The 19,285-nt window shown below is 45.4% G+C and overlaps 1 protein-coding gene across 1 annotated transcript in view; it reads left to right on the top strand.

The window, feature by feature from the left end:
• LOC135899878 (high affinity cationic amino acid transporter 1-like) overlaps positions 1 to 15,208 on the top strand; it is a 467,387-nt gene extending 452,179 nt beyond the window's left edge. The window contains exon 7 of the mRNA XM_070534095.1: positions 12,061 to 15,208. Within this exon, the coding sequence (XP_070390196.1) occupies positions 12,061 to 12,224 (164 nt within the window). The 3' untranslated portion in view covers positions 12,225 to 15,208. The remainder of the gene's footprint in view (positions 1 to 12,060) is intronic.
• Positions 15,209 to 19,285: the final 4,077 nt, after the last annotated feature.

Here is a 19,285-nt window from a genome sequence, read left to right as displayed (position 1 = left end):
AATTATTGTAAAATAATTTTCGTAGATACTTTGAGAAACTATGCAGGTTAAACAAAGTGGTAATTGTGCCGTCTAAACCTAGCGAACGCCGAATTTGTGTCCGTCTCCTGTCAGCACTGGCTTGTGTTTTATCTACGCCTCGTGGCGCTGCCTTAAGTATGGGCTCCAACTGCAGCATTGTCCAAAATTCGTGTCCGTTTGATGAAATGTTGATTTCCACGCGTTTCTTGTCAGCGCAAGCTCCTATCTAAATACATGTAAAAGAAGAATTCGTCTTTCTCGCCAACTACTGCGCCAAATCTGACGAGATTTGTTGCACTTAAAACAAAAACTTAAGGTCTAGTGACTGTTAATTTCCAATTTTTTTTATTTAGGTCGTAAATTTTTTTATTAAAAATTGGCAAAAATCTAAAATTTTCGGAAAACGAAACTATTGAGTTTACAACTCAGCAATGAAAAATGATATGACAATTCTGTGAATTGCATCTAGTAATACATATATAGCGGAAAAAAATTCATGTGTTACACATAAATTCTAAAAAAAATTTGTATTTTTGAAATACAGCTTTTGCAAAACCCTTGTACACGACGTAACAAATTCACGTAAAATATAGATTGACGTATCAGATTCGTCCGCTTTGAATGATCTTATGGATTCCGCTTACAGAATCGTGATATGCGCTCTTGAAGCAGAGCTATTATTTTGTAAACTTCATGCTTCTATTCTTTTTTCGAACTTTCAAATATTTGAAATTTCTTGTAACAAAATTCAGGCCCTAAATCAAAATTGCGCTTCCAGGAGTCGCTAGAACTTAGCTTTCTCTCGCAAATGCAGCAAATTTATCTAGAATCGGTCCGGCAGTATCTCAGAAAAGCGTTCTTGCGTTTTACATGCATTTGTATAGGTCGCGTCAGAGTTGGGCCCTAGCTAAACTTCCTCTTAGCTATAGGCTCCAAAAATAGCACCGTGCAAAATTCCTGTCCGTTTGGTGAAATGTTGTTTTCCGCCCGTTTCTTGCCAGCGCAAGCTCTCGCTCGCGTTTTGACTGCGCCTCGGTAAGGCATAACCAAACGCGACAAGCGTGTTGACACGCTCGTTTGCCCGCGACAAGTTTATAACTAGAAGGCCCGCTCAGGCGGCGTTCAATTGGACATTAATGCCTTTTAAGGCGAAACCCTTAAGGGGTTCGTTGTAATGGCTCATACCCATAGAGAGAGAGAGAGAAAACATTTATTCGGACCATTGAGGTGGTTGCTCTTGAGGTCGAGTGGGTGGTGTCCTCATTCCAGGACTTCACTGGCCATGGCTGCTCGACGTACTTGCTGGACGAGAGCTTCTTTTCATTTCATTTCATTCATTTCACTGAATGTATGCACTGCTCGCTTCACTTTCCTGAGCGCTAGTTAGCCTCTGCCTTAAAGGGGTATGGGCCTTTGCTTACGGGGGTATGAGCCATTACTGATGATGATATTTTTGCTTCACTCGACTAGGCGCCGCGTGGTACAGCTAACAGCCATTACTGATGATGATATTTTTGCTTCACTCGACTAGGCACCGCGTTGTTTGTGGCTATGAGCCAGTTAGCTGTACCACGCGTCGCCTAGTCGAGTGAAGCAAAAATATCATCATCAGTAATGGCTCATACCCCCGTAAGCAATGGCCCATACCCCTTTGAGGCAGAAGCTAACTAGCGCTCAGCAAAGTGAAGTGAACAGTGCATACATTCACTGAAATCACTTGCATTCATTGAATCGACCGCCAGTGCTACTTTTCCCTGCTGAGAGTATGCAACGTAAAGTCGAAGAGAAAGGTTGTTGGCGCGAGTCTGACTCCGCTATACGAGCGCGCGAAGCCGCAGCTAAGCGTCGAAAACGAGCCGAAGAAGCCGAACTGCGAAAGCAGCAAGGCGACGATGCGAGACGGCAGCGTAAAGAGATGGCTGAAGCTCGCAGACAACGGCTCGCCACAGGTGTACTTCACAGTGTGGCACGTTATGTCTAGCAGGAAGTCTGATCTCTCCTATCGTTTAACTTAATGCATTACCATGCGACGGACGTTAAGTGACAAAAGGGGCGTGCGGTTTTAAGAAAAAATTATTCAACGAAAAAGCCAGGTGCGAATGCGATATGGGACTGAGGGCAGCATTTGACGCAGCGCCGGCATTTTTTTTGTTTATTTCATTATCGGGCCAATGAAGAAAGACGATGGAGGGGGTGAGGCTGATAGTGTGATGAAAGACGGAGATAAAAGTCTGTAACATGGCGACAACTACAAACCAACACATACCCCCATTTAAGCAGACTACACGCAATACACCATACACTATATTCATACAAATGCCTCCTTTGTAACGATTACGCCTCCCTATATCACACCACATGGGCGTGCCCCAACGTGAAGGCCACCCCGTAAATACCCAACCCCACACCCGAGCAGCGGGAGGCCGTGCTGACTAGTTCGGACCCTCGTAACCAGCAGCAACTGGTGCGGCGGGCCCGGGAGACAGCAAGAGCCGCAGGAGCCCTGGACTAAGGGCGCCTCCCGCACAAGCAGAAAACACCTGCTTGTCCTTTCCTTTTAATAAATGTTGCTCCTCCTCCTCCTCCTTGCTGCCTCCGGTCCATCGCAGTCTATCGCAGCCACCGAGAAGCTGTTCAGTCGATCTCAGTGCGCCGTGCAGCCTTGGCTGAGTCATTCAACATACGTTTCAGGGAACTAAAAGGGCGGTGCGTTAACGGACAGTCACGTCCTATTTCTTAAATTTCGCGCGCATTAAGGAAGGGCTGGAAAAAAATTAAACAGAGCAGTTACCTTTGCGTAGATGAAATAATTCCATGTTTCTGAACAAGCGCTACAACTTTTGTGTTGAAGAGCTTTCACTAAATTTAATATGTAAAAAGTTAATTAAGTAATGGTTCTTAATTACTCAGCTTGGGGGATCGAAAAAAATATCATGACGCGCTCCGTATGGCTGAGAACACTACTGCGGCAATTCGACACGCGTAGCCCCTATGTTATTTTTTTTTTAATGCTTGCCCCCAGTTAGCTGAAACACCTTGTATATTTAGGTATATGTATGCTATATGGCCCGCAAACACCCGCGTACTTAGATTTAGGTGCACGTTAAAGAACCCCAGGTGGTCAAAATTTCCGGAGCCCTCCACTACGGCGTGCCTCATAATCAGAAAGTGGTTTTGGCACGTAAAACCCCATAATTTAATTTTTATAGGGCACGCCATGTTATATGACATGGGGTATGTGCGGGTTGTATTGCCACATCATTCTATCACTAAATATTACCATGCCGGGTCTTGCACTCTTCGCAAAATTACTTACCTTCCGCGGTTGCTCAATGGTTATGGTGTTGGGCTGTTAAGCACGAGGTCGCGGGATGGAATCCCGGCAATGACGGCCGCATTTCGATGGGGGTGAAATGCAAAAACACCCGTGTAGTTAGATTTAGGTGCACGTTAAAGAGCTCCAGGTGGTCCTAAGTCAGATAGAGGTTAAATAGAGGATAGAAATCAGATAGTGGTTTTGGCACGTAAAAATCCCTAATTTAATTTAACCTCTAAATTACAAAATTATTCCTCAGAATTTTGAGAATGGCAGCCCACAAACAAATCGCATGATACAAGATACCGACAGCTCATGCCTTTTATCTTAAATCTTCTCATACTTAAATATTAAAAGTGCGAAGCAATACCAGAGGTGAAACCTGAAAATGATGTAATTTTATTGGCGGGGCTGTGCCCTACCTCTTTGATCGACCCAGGAAAGAGGTTTGGAACACACCCTTTACGAAGGAGTGGTAGTAAAGTCGCTAATAGACATGTTGGCTTTAAGTAATAAACATAAATGAAATTGTCCGATGACAGGATTCAAACTGATGACACCTAGCAAAACAGCTCGTTTTATTGCGTAAGCATTCTTTGGCGAGTAGCCCAACAAAATCTGCCTGTCATGCGAAAAGTGTAGCTACTTGTATCAGCACAAAAATGGCTAATTTGAGAAGTTAAAAGATTTATACGTTATAATAGTCTTAATGTAGTTGACTTGTAACTTTATGAGCGATAAGAAACAAATGAAACCAAAAAAAAAAGTTTGACTCGCCGTCCCATGCCTGCAAAAGTGGATGTCCAGCGAAGCTGTTGAACACAACCGCTACAACTGTTGGTGAGAGTATGCGAAGCTTTATGGCTTTAGAGTAAAGGTAGAAATGCTATTTTAGAGTAACGGTAGTCATTGGAGTAATGGTAATTTTGGCAGCACGCCGCCGCCAATAGCGGGGCTGCAACAACATTGAAATCAGCTGCTCGGCTGGTTATTTTATACACGAAAATCTAGGGACGTCACCCTCCACGTCGCAAGCTGCCGTCGCCGCGGCAGCTTGCGCAGCAGTAATCTTTACCGGGAAACGTATGCGGGGAGAGCTGCGTACTTCCCATTGTTATCAGGAGCGCCGTATCGCCAGTTATGCGGTTCGGATACTTCTTTTGAGCTTGATCTTTATTTAAACTAATGCTGTTCTGTATGCTGTAGGTTTGATTCCAAAGAATGTATGCTCTGTTCGCTTCACTTTGCTGAGTGCTTGCAGCCTCTACCTTACGGAGGTATGATCTATTAAATTTTTGCTTGCTTACGGGGGCATGAACCACTGATGAATTACTGCTTGGAGCCTCTGCCTTAGGGCGGTATTAGTTACTGCTCTGCTTTGCACTGCCGCCGTGATCGGCCTACCATTGTTTTCTTTCGACGTTACACCGCGAAAAAATCTCGTGATGCTAGCCATATATAGACAGCTTGGCTGTTAAAGCAGCCTCGACGTGAAATTGAAACTAGGAATTGTTAATTCCCATCGTCTTCGTTTCTTTCCTTTAAGCGCCCGATTCGTAGCCTATGTCTCATTGTTAGTATGCACCGCGAACACTTAGGTCAACAACCACAACGACGACAACGACAACATGGTGTTAGGGCAGCGACGTATGAGCCATCCCACGACCAGCTTACAGCTCAGAATCCCAACCCTATTACCGTTAACCGGTAATACTATTACCGTTACCGGTCTGGACTCTCGCCTTCAAACCTGTCTTTGTATTGTAGAAGAAACAGCCGATCATCTTCTTTCTTGCCGCAGTTTCGCCTCCTTGACCGAAATTCTTTGAAAATTTTCCTTGACATTTCTTTTTCGCTGAATAGTCACTGTGAGTTGTCGATGACTATTCTAACTTTTTTTTAAATTTGGAGCTGTGCAGTTTGCCCGCAGCCACACGACAGTTTGTGATGTTCTTCATACGTTTACAGAAGCATCAAGCTTCTTTTGCTGACGGATGGTACTTGTTATCGGCGTCTGTACGCGCCTTGATAGCTATAATACTCCGTCCCATGCATGGCAGTCAACGCTGTAGAAGCTACTCAAGAGCTTCAGTCATCACTCCGCGCGTTCCATCCATGCTTCGCTGCGCGCGAACCGCGTTTGTTCGCGCGAGCATGCACGTGGGGCTCCTCGCGACGGGTTGCAAAATACAAAAATGCTAGAAGAACAACAAAAATAAAAATAAACTAAAACTGCATTAGCACCCGTATACCACACTGTATTTGTTTCTAAGGATTAAAACAGTCGCAGCACAACTGCGGTCAAGAAACATCCAACTATATCCAAGTGCGAAAGAAGCCACTGCAAAAGACTCTCTAGCCTCCACTGCATTGACTGCCATGTATGGAACAGAGTTTAAGTTCGATACGCTGCTCTTGAGGCGAAGTCGCCCGTGTGACTCCCGGCCGCGGCGGCAACTTTTCGACGAAGACGAAATCCAAAAAAAAAAAGAAACCCTCGTGTACTTGGATTTGTGCACGCGTTAGAGAAACCACGCGGCCAAAATTAATCCGTACCCCTTCGATACGGCGTCTCTCACAGCCCCAGAACTACTGTTCCGGGACATTAAAATCCTTGAATCAATCGATCTGCCACAATTGTCGATTGGCGCTTGTTTTCAACCGCTCGCTCAACGAGCTCTGTGGCGCGCACCCTTGCCTCGCGTCATAAAACACCGCGCGTCCCCATCAGTGGGATCGATCCCAATTTACTGAAACTCGGTGAAACTTTATCACCGTGGCATATACGGTATATTGCATTAGCATCACAGTAAACCCATCCTACGAGAGCATGGCCCGCGGGCGAAGACCACGTTCGCGTTTCTTCGTCGTATACGGGAACGTTTAACTTCTTTATTATTATTTTTTGTACTAGTTATCGCTATCATGCACGGGCAAGGCTGCGGGAAAGTCCTCCAACGTAAAAAAAAAAGAGAGAAAGATAGCGATCTCCGGAGTGGCTGCAGCGTTTCTTCGATCACGCACTGTGCCCGCGACAAGGGGACGCTGACATCATCGATCAAGGCTTCGTACGTGGAAGGACCTCACAATGCCGGCCTTTAGATTAAACGAGGAGAGGAGCCTGCCTTTTCCGCTTCAATCATAGATCACCCCCTTTTCTTCCTCGGGGAACGACCTTGCTAGACACCGTTCCTATCCTTCATCCCGACACGTCTCCGAAAACTCCATTTCTCTTTCAAACGACTCGCGCCACTAGATTTGTGTACGCGCTCTCCGGTGTTTGCTTTCGTCGTTTGTTTGAGGAAGCTGACGCCGCTCGACTTCGCCTTCTTCGAGGCACGGACTAAGCGCGGTGGTAAGATTAACTATCCGCCCGGGACTCTTTGCCGTGACGTGTAGTTTATTTATCACCTATATGAATGCAGCCGGACTGAAACTGGCTGGAGCTAACTCAAAAGGGCGGCGCCTCGGATAAGGTCCCGTAGAATGCATTGCGAAAGAACGACCCTGGCCTTTATTGTTCGCGTTATTGCTATAGTTGAAAAAAGAAACCTCGACCTTCACGACGAAAGTTGGCCGGAACGGCCGGAACTTTTGTGAAGAAATCGATTCGTTTCACGTGACCTAACGGTTGCTTGGTTCTTGGTTTTTGAGTCGCCGCTTAACATGAAACATTTACGATCTTCGAAGTTTGAAACTGTACAAATGAGGTTGGCACCGATAGAACTAGGTATACCGGATCAGTGACATTGCTCACGTATAAACAAATTACGTGTCAAGTAGACAGCCGTTGTACACTCAAAAAACGGCACATTACTAAAGCTGTTGATACTTTTCTGCTTGTTCGCTGCTCGTCCTTTTAAACAACAATTTTTGCAAAATAACTTTTGTTAACTTGGCCACGTCTATTTATCGTGCATTTCGAAAAAAAAATCCCAGCACTATCTGAATTCCCGACTGTATCTCAACCTAAACGAGATTTAAAGCTGTCCACATCGTCGGGTATCATTACCATTAATTCTAAGATTTAAAAATAAACACATCAGCTTTGTCCAGTCAAATGTTTTACTGCATTTTTCAGCAGTCTTTGTTTAGAGGTCTACTGCCCGCTGACTGCAAGGTAACCAAAGCAGTCTCTATATTTAAAGACGGTAACCAACGTTCACCTGAAAAACTATCGCCCCATTTCATTAACATATGTTGCAAGCTTCTTGAGCACATCATCGCCTCCCACAAGTACAATCATCTTGAGGCGTATAACTTCTTTTTCTTTTTCTATGACCAACATGACTTCAGGAAAGGGTTGTCTTGTGATACTCAACTACTAGATTTAACGTCCGAATTACATTGTAGCATGAATAATAACAAACACACTGATTGAACCTTTCCCGACTATGCGAATGCCTTCTACTGAGTATTTATCTGCCGCCTAATGGCTAAAGTAACCGCTCTTAGACCTTACTCTTTAAAATTAACTAGGCTTCGTAAGTTCTCGTCTCATAGGCAGCAGTTTACTGCTGTGAATTCATACGTGACATATGAGGCAGCCCAGTTTAGTGTGCTCGGCCCTCCCATTTTTCTTATTTATCCTAATGATTTGCCTAGTAACGTTGTCTTCCCGTGTACGATGCCTTGCAGATTATTGTGTGTTTTGCAGAACTATAAACACTATCGATGATAATTTAGCTTTCGCAAAAAGGACCTTCACCTGGCACAAGAGCGGTATAACCGTTGACGAACGACACTAAACGCATCCAAGTGCTGCGTAGTTGCTAAAAAGTCCGTCTGCAACTTCGCGTACACCGTTTGTTTCGGTGAAATCCGCCGGGAGCATGCACATAGATAGCTTGGGATTTCATTATTGTTCCAATCTTTCCTTGTCCACTCATGTTGAGAAGGTATGCGCGATATCTAATCGAACTCCGGGGTTTCGAGGTCGGCATCGCCATCAGTCTCCATCTACCATTCGACAACTGTCCTATCAAACCTCTCTCCGTCCCCAACTGGAACATGCTTCGTCGATCTGGTCTCCTTATCAAAAGTATTTATACGTTAAGGTAAAATCCGTCCAAAATCGTGCTTCCCGTTTTATAACATGTATTTTTAGTCCAGTATTGCTCAAATAAACGCGATATTATGCTTATCAACGCGGATTCCCGCCATTCTATCGATGTTCCATGCCTTTTTCATCTGTACTTTTTTACAATTCGTGGTCCAGTCCTCCTCTCTCGCTTGAAATTCCTCTTCGCGCACATCTGGTCTTGTTCATAATGATCTCAACTTCAAGCTCATTTTTTTAGCCGCGCACGGTATTTCAACAATTCAGAGCACGGTCACGCGTCATATGAAATAACTTTCCTAACGAAATTGTATCGATAAGTTGTCCTGTTAAATTTCACGACGGCTGCAACTTAATATGTCGTTTTGATTTTGTATAACGAAGCTTGTTTCTGTTTTGTTCGTTTCTGCGCTTGCGTACCGCGTACTTTCGTCTTCCAATGTATAATTTGTTTGCTTGCCTGTGTGAACTATTTCGCATTTCCTGTCTTTTTATATGTTGTTGATTCCTTTAAGTGGGAGGGGAGGATATGAGGTTCATGCTTGTTACTTATTTTTGTAACCCCTTCTCCCACCTACTCAGTGCTCCTTTGAGGCCTGTAGGGTAATAAGAATAGTTTCCCAATATTTCTTTTGACCCTGTGCAATGGGTTGGCAACGTCACCACATGTTAGTAAGGTCATACGCCGCAGCTTCTACATACGACCTTGACAATATCTCCTTCTTCACTTCGATTATATAGGTACCGAAGAATTATGCCGCTGTCTCGATTATGATAATCATTACCAGTTCTAACGGTACAAAAGCACTTCAGGCAATGGAAAGCCATCATCACGCCTATCTTTATTATCTATATCACCTATAGCGAAAGCGAATTTGTACTTTATCTAATTTTTCTATACCTCTATTTCTTTCGTGTGTAGGCAAACGTATAGCGGCAAATCATTGCTCCTTTTCAGTTAAGAATTGTGTCTCTCTATCTCACATTTTTCCAGAGATAAAATTTAGGGCTTGCGCTGATGCTGTATATCACAAACTTTCCTTTTTGTTTTTCCTCCCTTCATTAGGAAAAGTACTGAACAGCTGAGGCCAGCGAGTGATACCGCTTGAAAGCTACAGTGCCGTTGAGATAACGTGGCGTTTCAATTATAGCGGCCACAACCTCACTGAGGCTATCTTATCGGGGAACTTTGCGTGCTCTTTCTTTCCTTATTCCCTTTATCGGCAAACTCATAATCTATCATATCACGCGGAAAAGCTCACCGACACCAGTCCGTTGAGAGACAAGGACAGGGGTCAAATAAATAGAGAAACCAAAGCGAGGACCAAATAAAAACGAAAACGAAAATACCGAGGACAGAGCTTTTCTATACGCGCTGGCGCTCTCAAGCGGATACTTGCGGAAGAATGAAACATTCTTGCTGGTCTCGTCTTCTCCTGGGAAGCGGTAGCAGCAGCGCATCTTAGCAACCACTATGCACGCGCAAGACCTAAATGCAATGAAGAAAGAATAGGCGAACGAGTACGTGAAAACGATCCGACCACTGGGTAGCGCTACAAGGCAGTAAAGATAGAGAGAAAAAAAATCCAATAAGTCGGTAAGCTCTTCTTGCAAGTCTAAGAGATGCCGAGAAAATGTCAAGCGGGTGAAGAAAGAGGGGAGTAGAACCTATAGCAGTTCGTGCACAAGTAAAAGAAGAGTAACAAAAAAATAAAGGAAAATTGATCCAGCCTGGCTAATCTACTTGCCGCCTCTTGGCTCGGAGTCATTAACTCTGTCTCGGTGAAACTCTGACGCCTGGGACATTGGCGCGCCGTAGGCGTGAGGGAGAGGCAGGAGTGTGTGTAACGCTCAGAGAAGGACGGCGCCGATGGAGAGGAGGAATAGAGGCAATATACGACGGGAGAAGGCACGAGGTTTGCGGGGCACTAAGAAGGGGTGGCGCATGGGGCGAAGAGAGGAAGTGTTCTATTGATACCCGCTCAATGATCTCGGCGATCTTTGACGGCAGCGGCGGCTGCGATGACGGGGACTTCCTCGAAGAAGTCAGAGAGAGAGAGAGAGAGAGAGAGGGAGTGAGTGAAGGAGAAAGCCTTAATCGAGTTCGGCACCAGCCGCAAGCACCGGTTCGGCACCGGCTCGAACGGCGTGACCGCCGTCAACATGATCGAACGAGGCGAGCTTGACGAAAGAGTTGGGAGGCTAGCGATGCTTCCGGAGTATGCTTCCAAAAGACATCATCGTCGCCGCCGCTGCCGTAGCACCCGCAAAAGAAGGAAAGGTTCTTGCTTGGCTGGTACTGACACTGACGCTGTTGCTTCCCTTGTTACCTTTTCTTTCTCTCTTCTTTTTTTTTCTTTTTGCTGCTCCGTAAATAAAAGGAATGGAGCGGCAAGACGTCGCACAGTAACGCTCCTTCGTACTCGATATAGGTGGCTTTGGTGCAAGTCGTACCAAATATTTCATAAGCTGGCATCGAGCCTGCCAGAGAAAGAAGGTTTCGTACACCGAGGTCGCGTGCATAACGAGCTCTCGACAGAGATGCCAATGATGTACGCCCATTTCTTTTCGCTTTTCGTCAACCCACGTTATATACGACGCATGCGCAGAATAAGCGTTTAGTGCTGCCAGAAGAAGGAGGACCGCCCGTGCGTACTTGTAGTCAGCGTCGAATGCGCTGTTTAACGCTGTATATTTACCCCCGATCTGAATGCCAACTTTCCCTAACATCGATTCTTCTTCCAAGATGTCGGTTTCCGTAGAGCATGTCTGCTTATCTAATGTATCGGAGCTTCTAGTCGTCGATATACTCGCAATCACCCTGCTCCCAGCTAGACTTTCAACTAGACTCCCTGCTCCCAACTGAAAGCTGTATCGGGAGCTTTTCATGTTGCTCTACAATTTTCTCATTCACACCATTAATCTAACTATAGTATTTGAAAAGTTTATTAATTAATTAAGTCATACTATTTAATTAGACGCAGTGAAAGAAATGATCGGAGTAGCTCCAACCGAGAGCAAACAATATTACCTTGGTTCTGTCTAGCTGCGTGGCATTACCATATTTTTAATGTTTGGCTCAAGTTGCGTGGGACACCCTGCATGATCAACGATAAGAAAGGAAACCGAAAGGCCCTATTCCCACTAGTGAAATCGTAAGATTTGACTACATACATTCATACAAACAGATACACACACACACACACACACACACACACACATACATACATACATACATACATACATACATACATACATACATACATACATACATACATACATACATACATACATACATACATACATACATACATACATACATACATACATACATACATACATACATACATACATACATACATACATACATACATACATACATACACACATACATACAACTGCCTCTCAATATATTACTGTACATACATTACTGTCTCTTTACCTTGTCCTTCTCTTTATAGGCTTGAATGTTTTTTGTTTGTAAACCATGTACCCACCCCCTCTGCAATGCCCACTGGGCCCTGAAGGGTATGATAATAAATAAATACATACACACACCGTTATTCGTTGGTGCAACATGGATGATGCGTCTCAATGTGTTGCTCAATTAAAGTTGAATGACATTACTCGCATTCACTTGGCCCCTCTCTCGTCCCGCGCGCAGGTGTGGTGGTGTACATGGCCTACGGCGTGTGGCACAGCTCGGAGCGGCAGAGCGACGACCCCGAGTGCTCGCTGTTGGAGAACGTGATGTGCGACGACGTCTCCTCGGACGACGTGCTGCCCCTGGCCGAGCAGAGACGAGAGGTGCTCGTCGAGACCTTCTGAGAGTGGGAGGACCCTAGTGACTTCCATTTTCCGGCGCCCGTATGACGACGACGACGCCAGCAGAATCGTCTCGCCACAAGCACCGACCGACGCCGTGGAGGTGACGTCACCGTCGTGGTCGACACGTCCTGCGGTGGTGCGCGTCTGTAACTTGGCTGCGCGTGCTGGATACGAGGACCAACGCTTGTGCTAGGCGAGTGTCGGGCTGTGTCGTGGCGCCATCTCTCGTCGGCGCATTTCGACGCACTCTCGCGGGGCCGTAGAAGGAAGTCGCAGTGGGGCCATCGACTGCTGAGTCTTTCAAACGTGAACATTGACGTTTTATTCAATATCTGCGTGCGCTGCAGCTCGTTGTGTTAGGGAACACTAATGTTGCATCAAACTCTCGCTTATCACTTTCGCCTGTCCATATGAGCCCACAAACGGCGGTTCTTCTTTCTAAACTGTGCCACTGCGCCCGGTTATTTTAAATCTTGAACTCAGACACACACACACATACACACAAAGCAGTTTTTCAATGCTAACTCGGAGTTCCCTTTCATGTTGGTCAGGTGCGTACATGCCACTGGAGTGCGCTGCATGTAAGCAACAATGAGGTGCCATTCTTTATGGGAGCTATAGTCGGTAACAACCTAAGACATACAAACAAGCTTCTCCGAAAGAAAGCCAAGCCTGCTGGAGCCCGCTCACAGGTTAATTATTTTGCCCTGCTGATGTATATTCTAGGCTCTTTGGAAAATAAAAGCTTAGTTAGTTCAAGCTAGGCAGTTAGGTATGGCTGAACGGTGACATCGAAATCATCCATAAAATTTGCCCTAGACGTTCAGGCTTCATCCTGAAGCTAGTGGCACAAAGACCGATCTGTACGAAGAAAACGGTTGTTTTAGACACGCGATAGCTCTTGATGTAATAAAAATAGGCGAACCTAATTGGCTGGCGCATCTATGCAAATTGAGTTCGGCTTGGACAGTGTACATGAAACCTTGCAATTCTTAAGTTTACGCCAACTATACAGCAAACTAAAGCTGGAAGGGCCATATTAGTTAGGGTTTCATTACCCTTGGTCCTAGCAGGATTCGCTTTGTTCGTAGCCATATGTCTCAGGGTGTGTTTGTGGATGCTTTGACGATCAACCTTCAAAGTTTCTACGATGCGTCTAGCTTTGTTTAACCACAGAGAAGACTTTCCAGCGAAGGTACACGATGACGTGCTAAGAAATGTATTGCATTCTATTCTCGCTAAACAGAGACACTTGCTATAAAGAATAGTGTTATTTTCCGTCAGATTGTCTGTTGTTGAGGCGCAAAGTTGTGTTCTCAGCTTCACAGGTGGTGCAGCGCAGTGTACACCTTCACCGAGCGCGTTAAAACGAAAACGACTGAGTGCGTCGTTTGCAACGGCACGCTTTGACGCAAGATGAAAGAGAAGAACCATCTGGGCGAAAACTGCAGCCCACGGGGCAATCACCCGAAAACTCTGTGCCCGGTGCGACGTTCGCGAAGTGACACGCCTTTGTGACCGGTCGGAAGACTTTCCGAACAGAGTTTCGAGAAAGTGTGCAGTGATTCTCGGACAACAACGACGCGTGTCTCATCCATATCACTTGTTTCGCGACGTTGATTTCTAAACTGTTTTCAAAGTTGTATGTGATATGCTGACCAGGAAACCTGTTGGCCGCCGATCGTCCGAGCGAAATTTGTGTTCCGTTTTCAACGTTCGGCGGATGCATGCCGGAAGTGATGACTTACTGTGCTTCACGTACCGAGGTTGTGTTCGCTCAATCTCTCAGCAAGCCCTTTGTCACACGTGATGACCTTATCTGACTGCTGCCAACGCTGAAAGTGAAGTTCGCGACGAAACGTGGTTACGTAATGTAGAACGTGAACACTCTGTGGACAACAAACTGTGTCCAAGCTGTATACGTTGTTGTCAACGTGAGATTTGCGATGGCTTATACAAGTGGCCGAAGCGATCAGCTGGTGGCAACTCAGTTTTTGCTTAACGGTATTTCTCAGAGCGGGAAAAAAAAACACACGTTGGAAATCAGGCGATGGTTTCAACAAATGTGAAGAAATCGTTACGCGGCGCAGGTCAGCCTTATACGTTCTATGAACTACGCCAAATAACTACGTGTGTAACATTTATCGAACACCTTTTTTTAATTACTATAGCTCTGTGAGTACGGAGATTTACGTATCAGTGTTCAGCCACTCTTTCGTTGCTTTCGCCGTACCTTGCAAGTGCTTGGCGTTACCAAGCGGTCACTTTCTCTCAATCCACGTTTATCTCAATGCTTCTTGATAACAATCTTTGGAGCTACGTGATTAGGTCTGTTCGGGGAAATAGAAAAACCCGAAGACAGACCAATTCTTTTCAAAAGAAAACAGCGAGCTTATGCAAGCAGCGTGACAACAGTTGCGTTGAGTGGAACAAGAACGAGTTCAAATGTAACAAAAAAAAGAGAAATGCTGTTAAAGATAGCTGTCTTGTAAGTAGTGTAAGTAATGTAGAAAGCCAACGCACCCAGCATACATATGCGCACCGTATGCCCAAAGTATGTAAATGTATAGCTGTTATCATTAGAGAAAATTTATCTACGTCACGTTCATAGTTGAATCCTTCAAGTTGCTCGAATATCTAGGATGTGTATGTCCCAAAAGTGTGCTTTTTTACATTAATTTCTCTCTTTGTATGCGAAGTCGAGGTGCAAGTGCAGCATATAAATGAGTGTGTGTTCCTACAGTTGCCACAAGAAACGACCGTGAGGCGTGCTAGACAACGATGCTTGCAAGGTTATCTGCATCTTAGAGCAGTAATCACATCAGCTAAAGTGAAGCAACGACCTATATTGTGCATGTAATCAACCCACTACAAGAAGCAGTGTCTGGGTAATAACAGGACGAAGAATATTACCTCCAGATCTGTCCTAACTGTTTAAACAGTCACTCCCTTTCAAGTGTCATTCGTTGCGAGCGAACGTCACGTACGAGCTCTTGACGCTCCTGCTCCCCCCCCCCCCCCCGAAAGAAAAGCACCCACCGCCTTTCGTTTCCCCCCAAGAAAACATATCATGCTGGTGTCACGAACTTTCCGCCCAGCGTCAAACCAACGGCGATGAACAATAACTCAACAGTAACAAACTTATGCTATCTTCGGCTGGTCGTTTCTGAGCGCTCTGGAGGGCTCTCACGAGCTGCGTTGTCTTCGGCTGGTTGAAAGAGGGTGTGCGCCCTGCGTTCGGCTGGTTCTTCTCGATTGCTCTCCTCCATCTTGGAGCGCTCTGAGGCGCTCCGAGCCCTGTCGTAGGAGCAGTCATCGAGATTGAAACGTCATCACAGCGCCGCGTCGCTGCTGTTGGCGACGGCCCACCGTAACCTTGGCAACCTAGGCCACTGCATGCTGGCGTCTCGACGAACGCTCGTCCCGCCGGCACGTCCGCCGGTTTTTCCGGCAGCGCCGGGAGCTTTGGATGGGCGAATCATCGGACGTTGGCAGTAGTCACGTGGTTTCGCATCGGCAATTTCCTCCTCCGAGAGCGAGTCGCACGTTCGGTTTGCGCGCTTGTCCTCTACCTTTGAGCTCGGGAAACGCCCGATCTGCCCGACTCTGCTTCGGGGCGTACAGGCGACCAGTCGAAGATACCATTAGTTCGCTCTCATTTCACACCGCTTTGCTGCCCCACCATTGAAATAAAACATTCGTTCAATCACAGTAATGAAAAATGTTCACTGAAAAGAGCTAAAATCATCGCGGAGTGAAAGAATCCACCTGCTATTGTTATTCCTTTCAACTGTCTTTCGCCTTCAACGTTCAAGAGGAAAGGCGTCCCCAGGATGACATGACTGCGGCCACAGCGAAAACCACGTCACAGACACGTGGCGTTTGGTAAAAGCGTTACTTTGACCGAACCGAAGGTGGTGGCAGCAACCATCAAAAATTTTTCACCGAAAGAGTTGAATGCAATCTTGGTAGCAACACCAGTACTGGGAGTGACCGTGTCGACAGCGTATGCATGAAGAGATTGTCTAATTTCACCTAAACATGTCGCTTATTCTACTAAGCGAGATTTTTTTTCTGGACTTGTGCATTCAAGTGCGTGTGCATGTGTAGTGTATGTGTGTGTGCTGCTGCCTCAACCATCACAGAACATCATCTATAACTATTGGTCTTAACACCCGACGACTGGACTTGTCACCGCGGCAGGGTAATAGAACCAGTGCGTTGATATGTCATGTTTCTGAATGGTACTGTGCAATCAATGCCGCAGTTACTGCAAAGTGAACCTTTCCTTTTGTTTTCAAACAATAGCGGAAGAAATAATCTCGTGGACCATCACACGCCGACCACGGCTTTAACTTTCGTGATGGAACGAACTTTCGCTGATACCACGAAGCGTTGCCACGTTTTACGTACACTTGAAAATCAAGTCGAATATACCCAACTGTTTGCCGGTGCGCAGTGTGAAAAGGGCATGGAAGGGAACAAGAAAGGGTACTGGTATCAGAGTACCGGTACTGCAGTACCCCTTCGCGGCCTCTCGTACGAAATGCAAATTCAAGCGGGAGCTTCAGAACTTCAACAACTGTGGGCTGACTACTAAAATATTAGAGTCTAGGAGACGCACAGTCACGGAAACTGCTCTTCGTGCCATTCATATGTCCTAACAAGGAATACAACTTAACGTTCTTCCGAAGTAGTAGTCACTCTTCTTGTGAACGTTTTTCAACAAGCTAAGCGTTTTCTCAGCGGTTACGTAGCTCGCCAATAAATAGCGTGCTCACAAAACCAAGACAAATAAAGTGTTGAACAGCGAAAAGAGCAAAATCTCAAAGGGTCATAGTAATTTATTCCATTAAAAACATATATATAAATTATTTTTACTGCTGCCAGCTCACGTGAAAGTTGTGTTCGACTAACATTTGCATTAAAAGAATACCATGATAGCTCAATAAGTTTTCGTGCATTTGATTTGAAATCGACGAAAGGTTTCACAACACGGGAATGTCCTTGCTTAATGCATTCCCTACGTTTGTTCGAATTCGAAATTATATTCATCGTGCCGTGAGTCTTTCAAAGGTTATTGCGCTTCTAGATTTACTCCGCATAACCGACCACAGTAGGTACACTCATTGCTCCTGGATTCGGTCTTGAAAGCCCCAGTGTGGAGCGTGAGTACGCTAGCTTAAGGTGGACACTAAGCGCGAATGTTGATCTAATCTGTATTAGCAGATTACTCTCCTGATGTTGCAAATTGATCAGGATTACCGTGAGCGCAGTTGATAGACCGGAAACTAGATAAACACAAAGAATGGCTGCCAACGCTACCTTCAATTTTCTTTCTTTTTTTTGCACCATGTGTTGTGTGACGTCGTGAATTTTCGGCAGACTCTGCCGGCGGACAGAGAGCATATTAGCAAGAGAAAAAAAAATACATTGCAAGCGGATGTAGGCAAACAATGAACCCCGAAATGTTCCTCCTGGCCGTTTCAGGACGATAAGGTACCCTGAAGTGTCTGATGCCTCATTGACGTCATTAAAGGTCACTAAAGTAAAATAGTAAGTCAAGTTACAGGGATAGATTAGGGCTCGAGAATCACTAAGGCGTCAATATTATCGCGAAGAGAGGCTTAATAATCGAGAAATTGGGGTAATTGGAGGACGTAATTAGAGACTCCCCCGGGAGATTCAAGCACTTGCCCGATGACGAAAGCACCCCTGAGTCAAATTCACTCATTAGTACTCAACAACTCATTGAAAGAAAAAAAAACATCCTTATATTGCGTTATAAGACGAAATAAAATGCTACTTGTAGAGTCCCATTTGGCGACTTTCACGCGGAGTTACCAACACTGGTTCTCGGCGCGTATACAAAGCGGACATGCAGCTCAGGAGTAACTCCTCTTCGCAGGCAGTCACGAAAAACATTTGAAAATCGCATTATTGTATTTCGTACAGGGTTGGCGCTTTGCTTCACTAGACGGGATCAAGGAAGTCCTTGGAGCGGATGACCTGTTTGGGGAGTATACGGCGACAAATGTCAGTATTTGTCACATCACACCTTGCCCGAACGTCGTTGTGGCAACGACAAAACGATCTAGACCTCTTTCCTGTTTGTGCTCGATGCTTGTATAAAAGGTTGTTGCTTTGTACATATTTTGTACACTGTGCTCGGCGGAGATTTCACCCGCAAAGGTTAACCTCTGTATTCACCACGTTGCTTTTCTCCGCCGACGCTCGGTGTCGTGATCTTTTTTTTTTTTTCTCCGGGAGTGTAACTACAACATGGCGATCACGAAAAGCTTTATTCGCTGTTCTCAACGATGACTGGCTGCTTTATTGCGAACAGTTGTGGTGAATAAAAATCGGAGAAGATTGAGATGCTTGCTGGTCCTTGTGTGTTGGCTCAAGTGTCACAGACCATCTACTGTACGCTGTCCTTACGTTTCACATAAAATAAAACGTACGGTAAAAGGAAAAAAAATGGAAGGGGCTGACAGATGACGCCTTTGACGAAAATAGGTCCTCCTATCGAAACATTGGCCAGCCTTTCTGAGGCACTTTATCCCTGTTTACAAACTTTATACCACAGGGTAAAAGGGAAAGTTATGAAAGACTATGGGCTGTTAGAAATCCACGGAAAACACGGGAAAGGCCGGAAATTGAAATTCAAGACGACGATAAAAGCGAGAACAAGGTTAGAGCGGGAGCCAACGTTTCGACAAGCGAACTTGCCTTCTTCAAGGCCTCCCCGAAAAGGACAAGTCCACTAGTCGAAACGTTGACTCCCGCTTTTACCTCGTTCTCGTTTTGCTCATGGACTCTTAGGTTATGCAGGGCGCTTTTTCCTTCTTTCTCAAACATTTCTTTCGAACAACCGTCATAGCCGATATTTTTTTTTAGTTAGCCGACATCGTCCAGTCGTCCTCCAACTCTGGATTTATTTACAGCGACAGCAGTGGGCTCTCAAAAATTAATCTGGAGTACCCCGCTACGACGTGCCTCACAATATCGTGATTTTCGCACATACAGCCCCACAATTTATTTAGTTTGCAGTTTCCGCA

The sequence above is a fragment of the Dermacentor albipictus genome, chromosome 2, assembly GCF_038994185.2.
Source record: "Dermacentor albipictus isolate Rhodes 1998 colony chromosome 2, USDA_Dalb.pri_finalv2, whole genome shotgun sequence".
In the NCBI taxonomy this organism is placed as follows: domain Eukaryota; kingdom Metazoa; phylum Arthropoda; class Arachnida; order Ixodida; family Ixodidae; genus Dermacentor; species Dermacentor albipictus.
The sequence above is the reverse complement of the archived record's forward strand: the minus strand, read 5'-3'. Positions and strand labels throughout refer to the sequence as shown.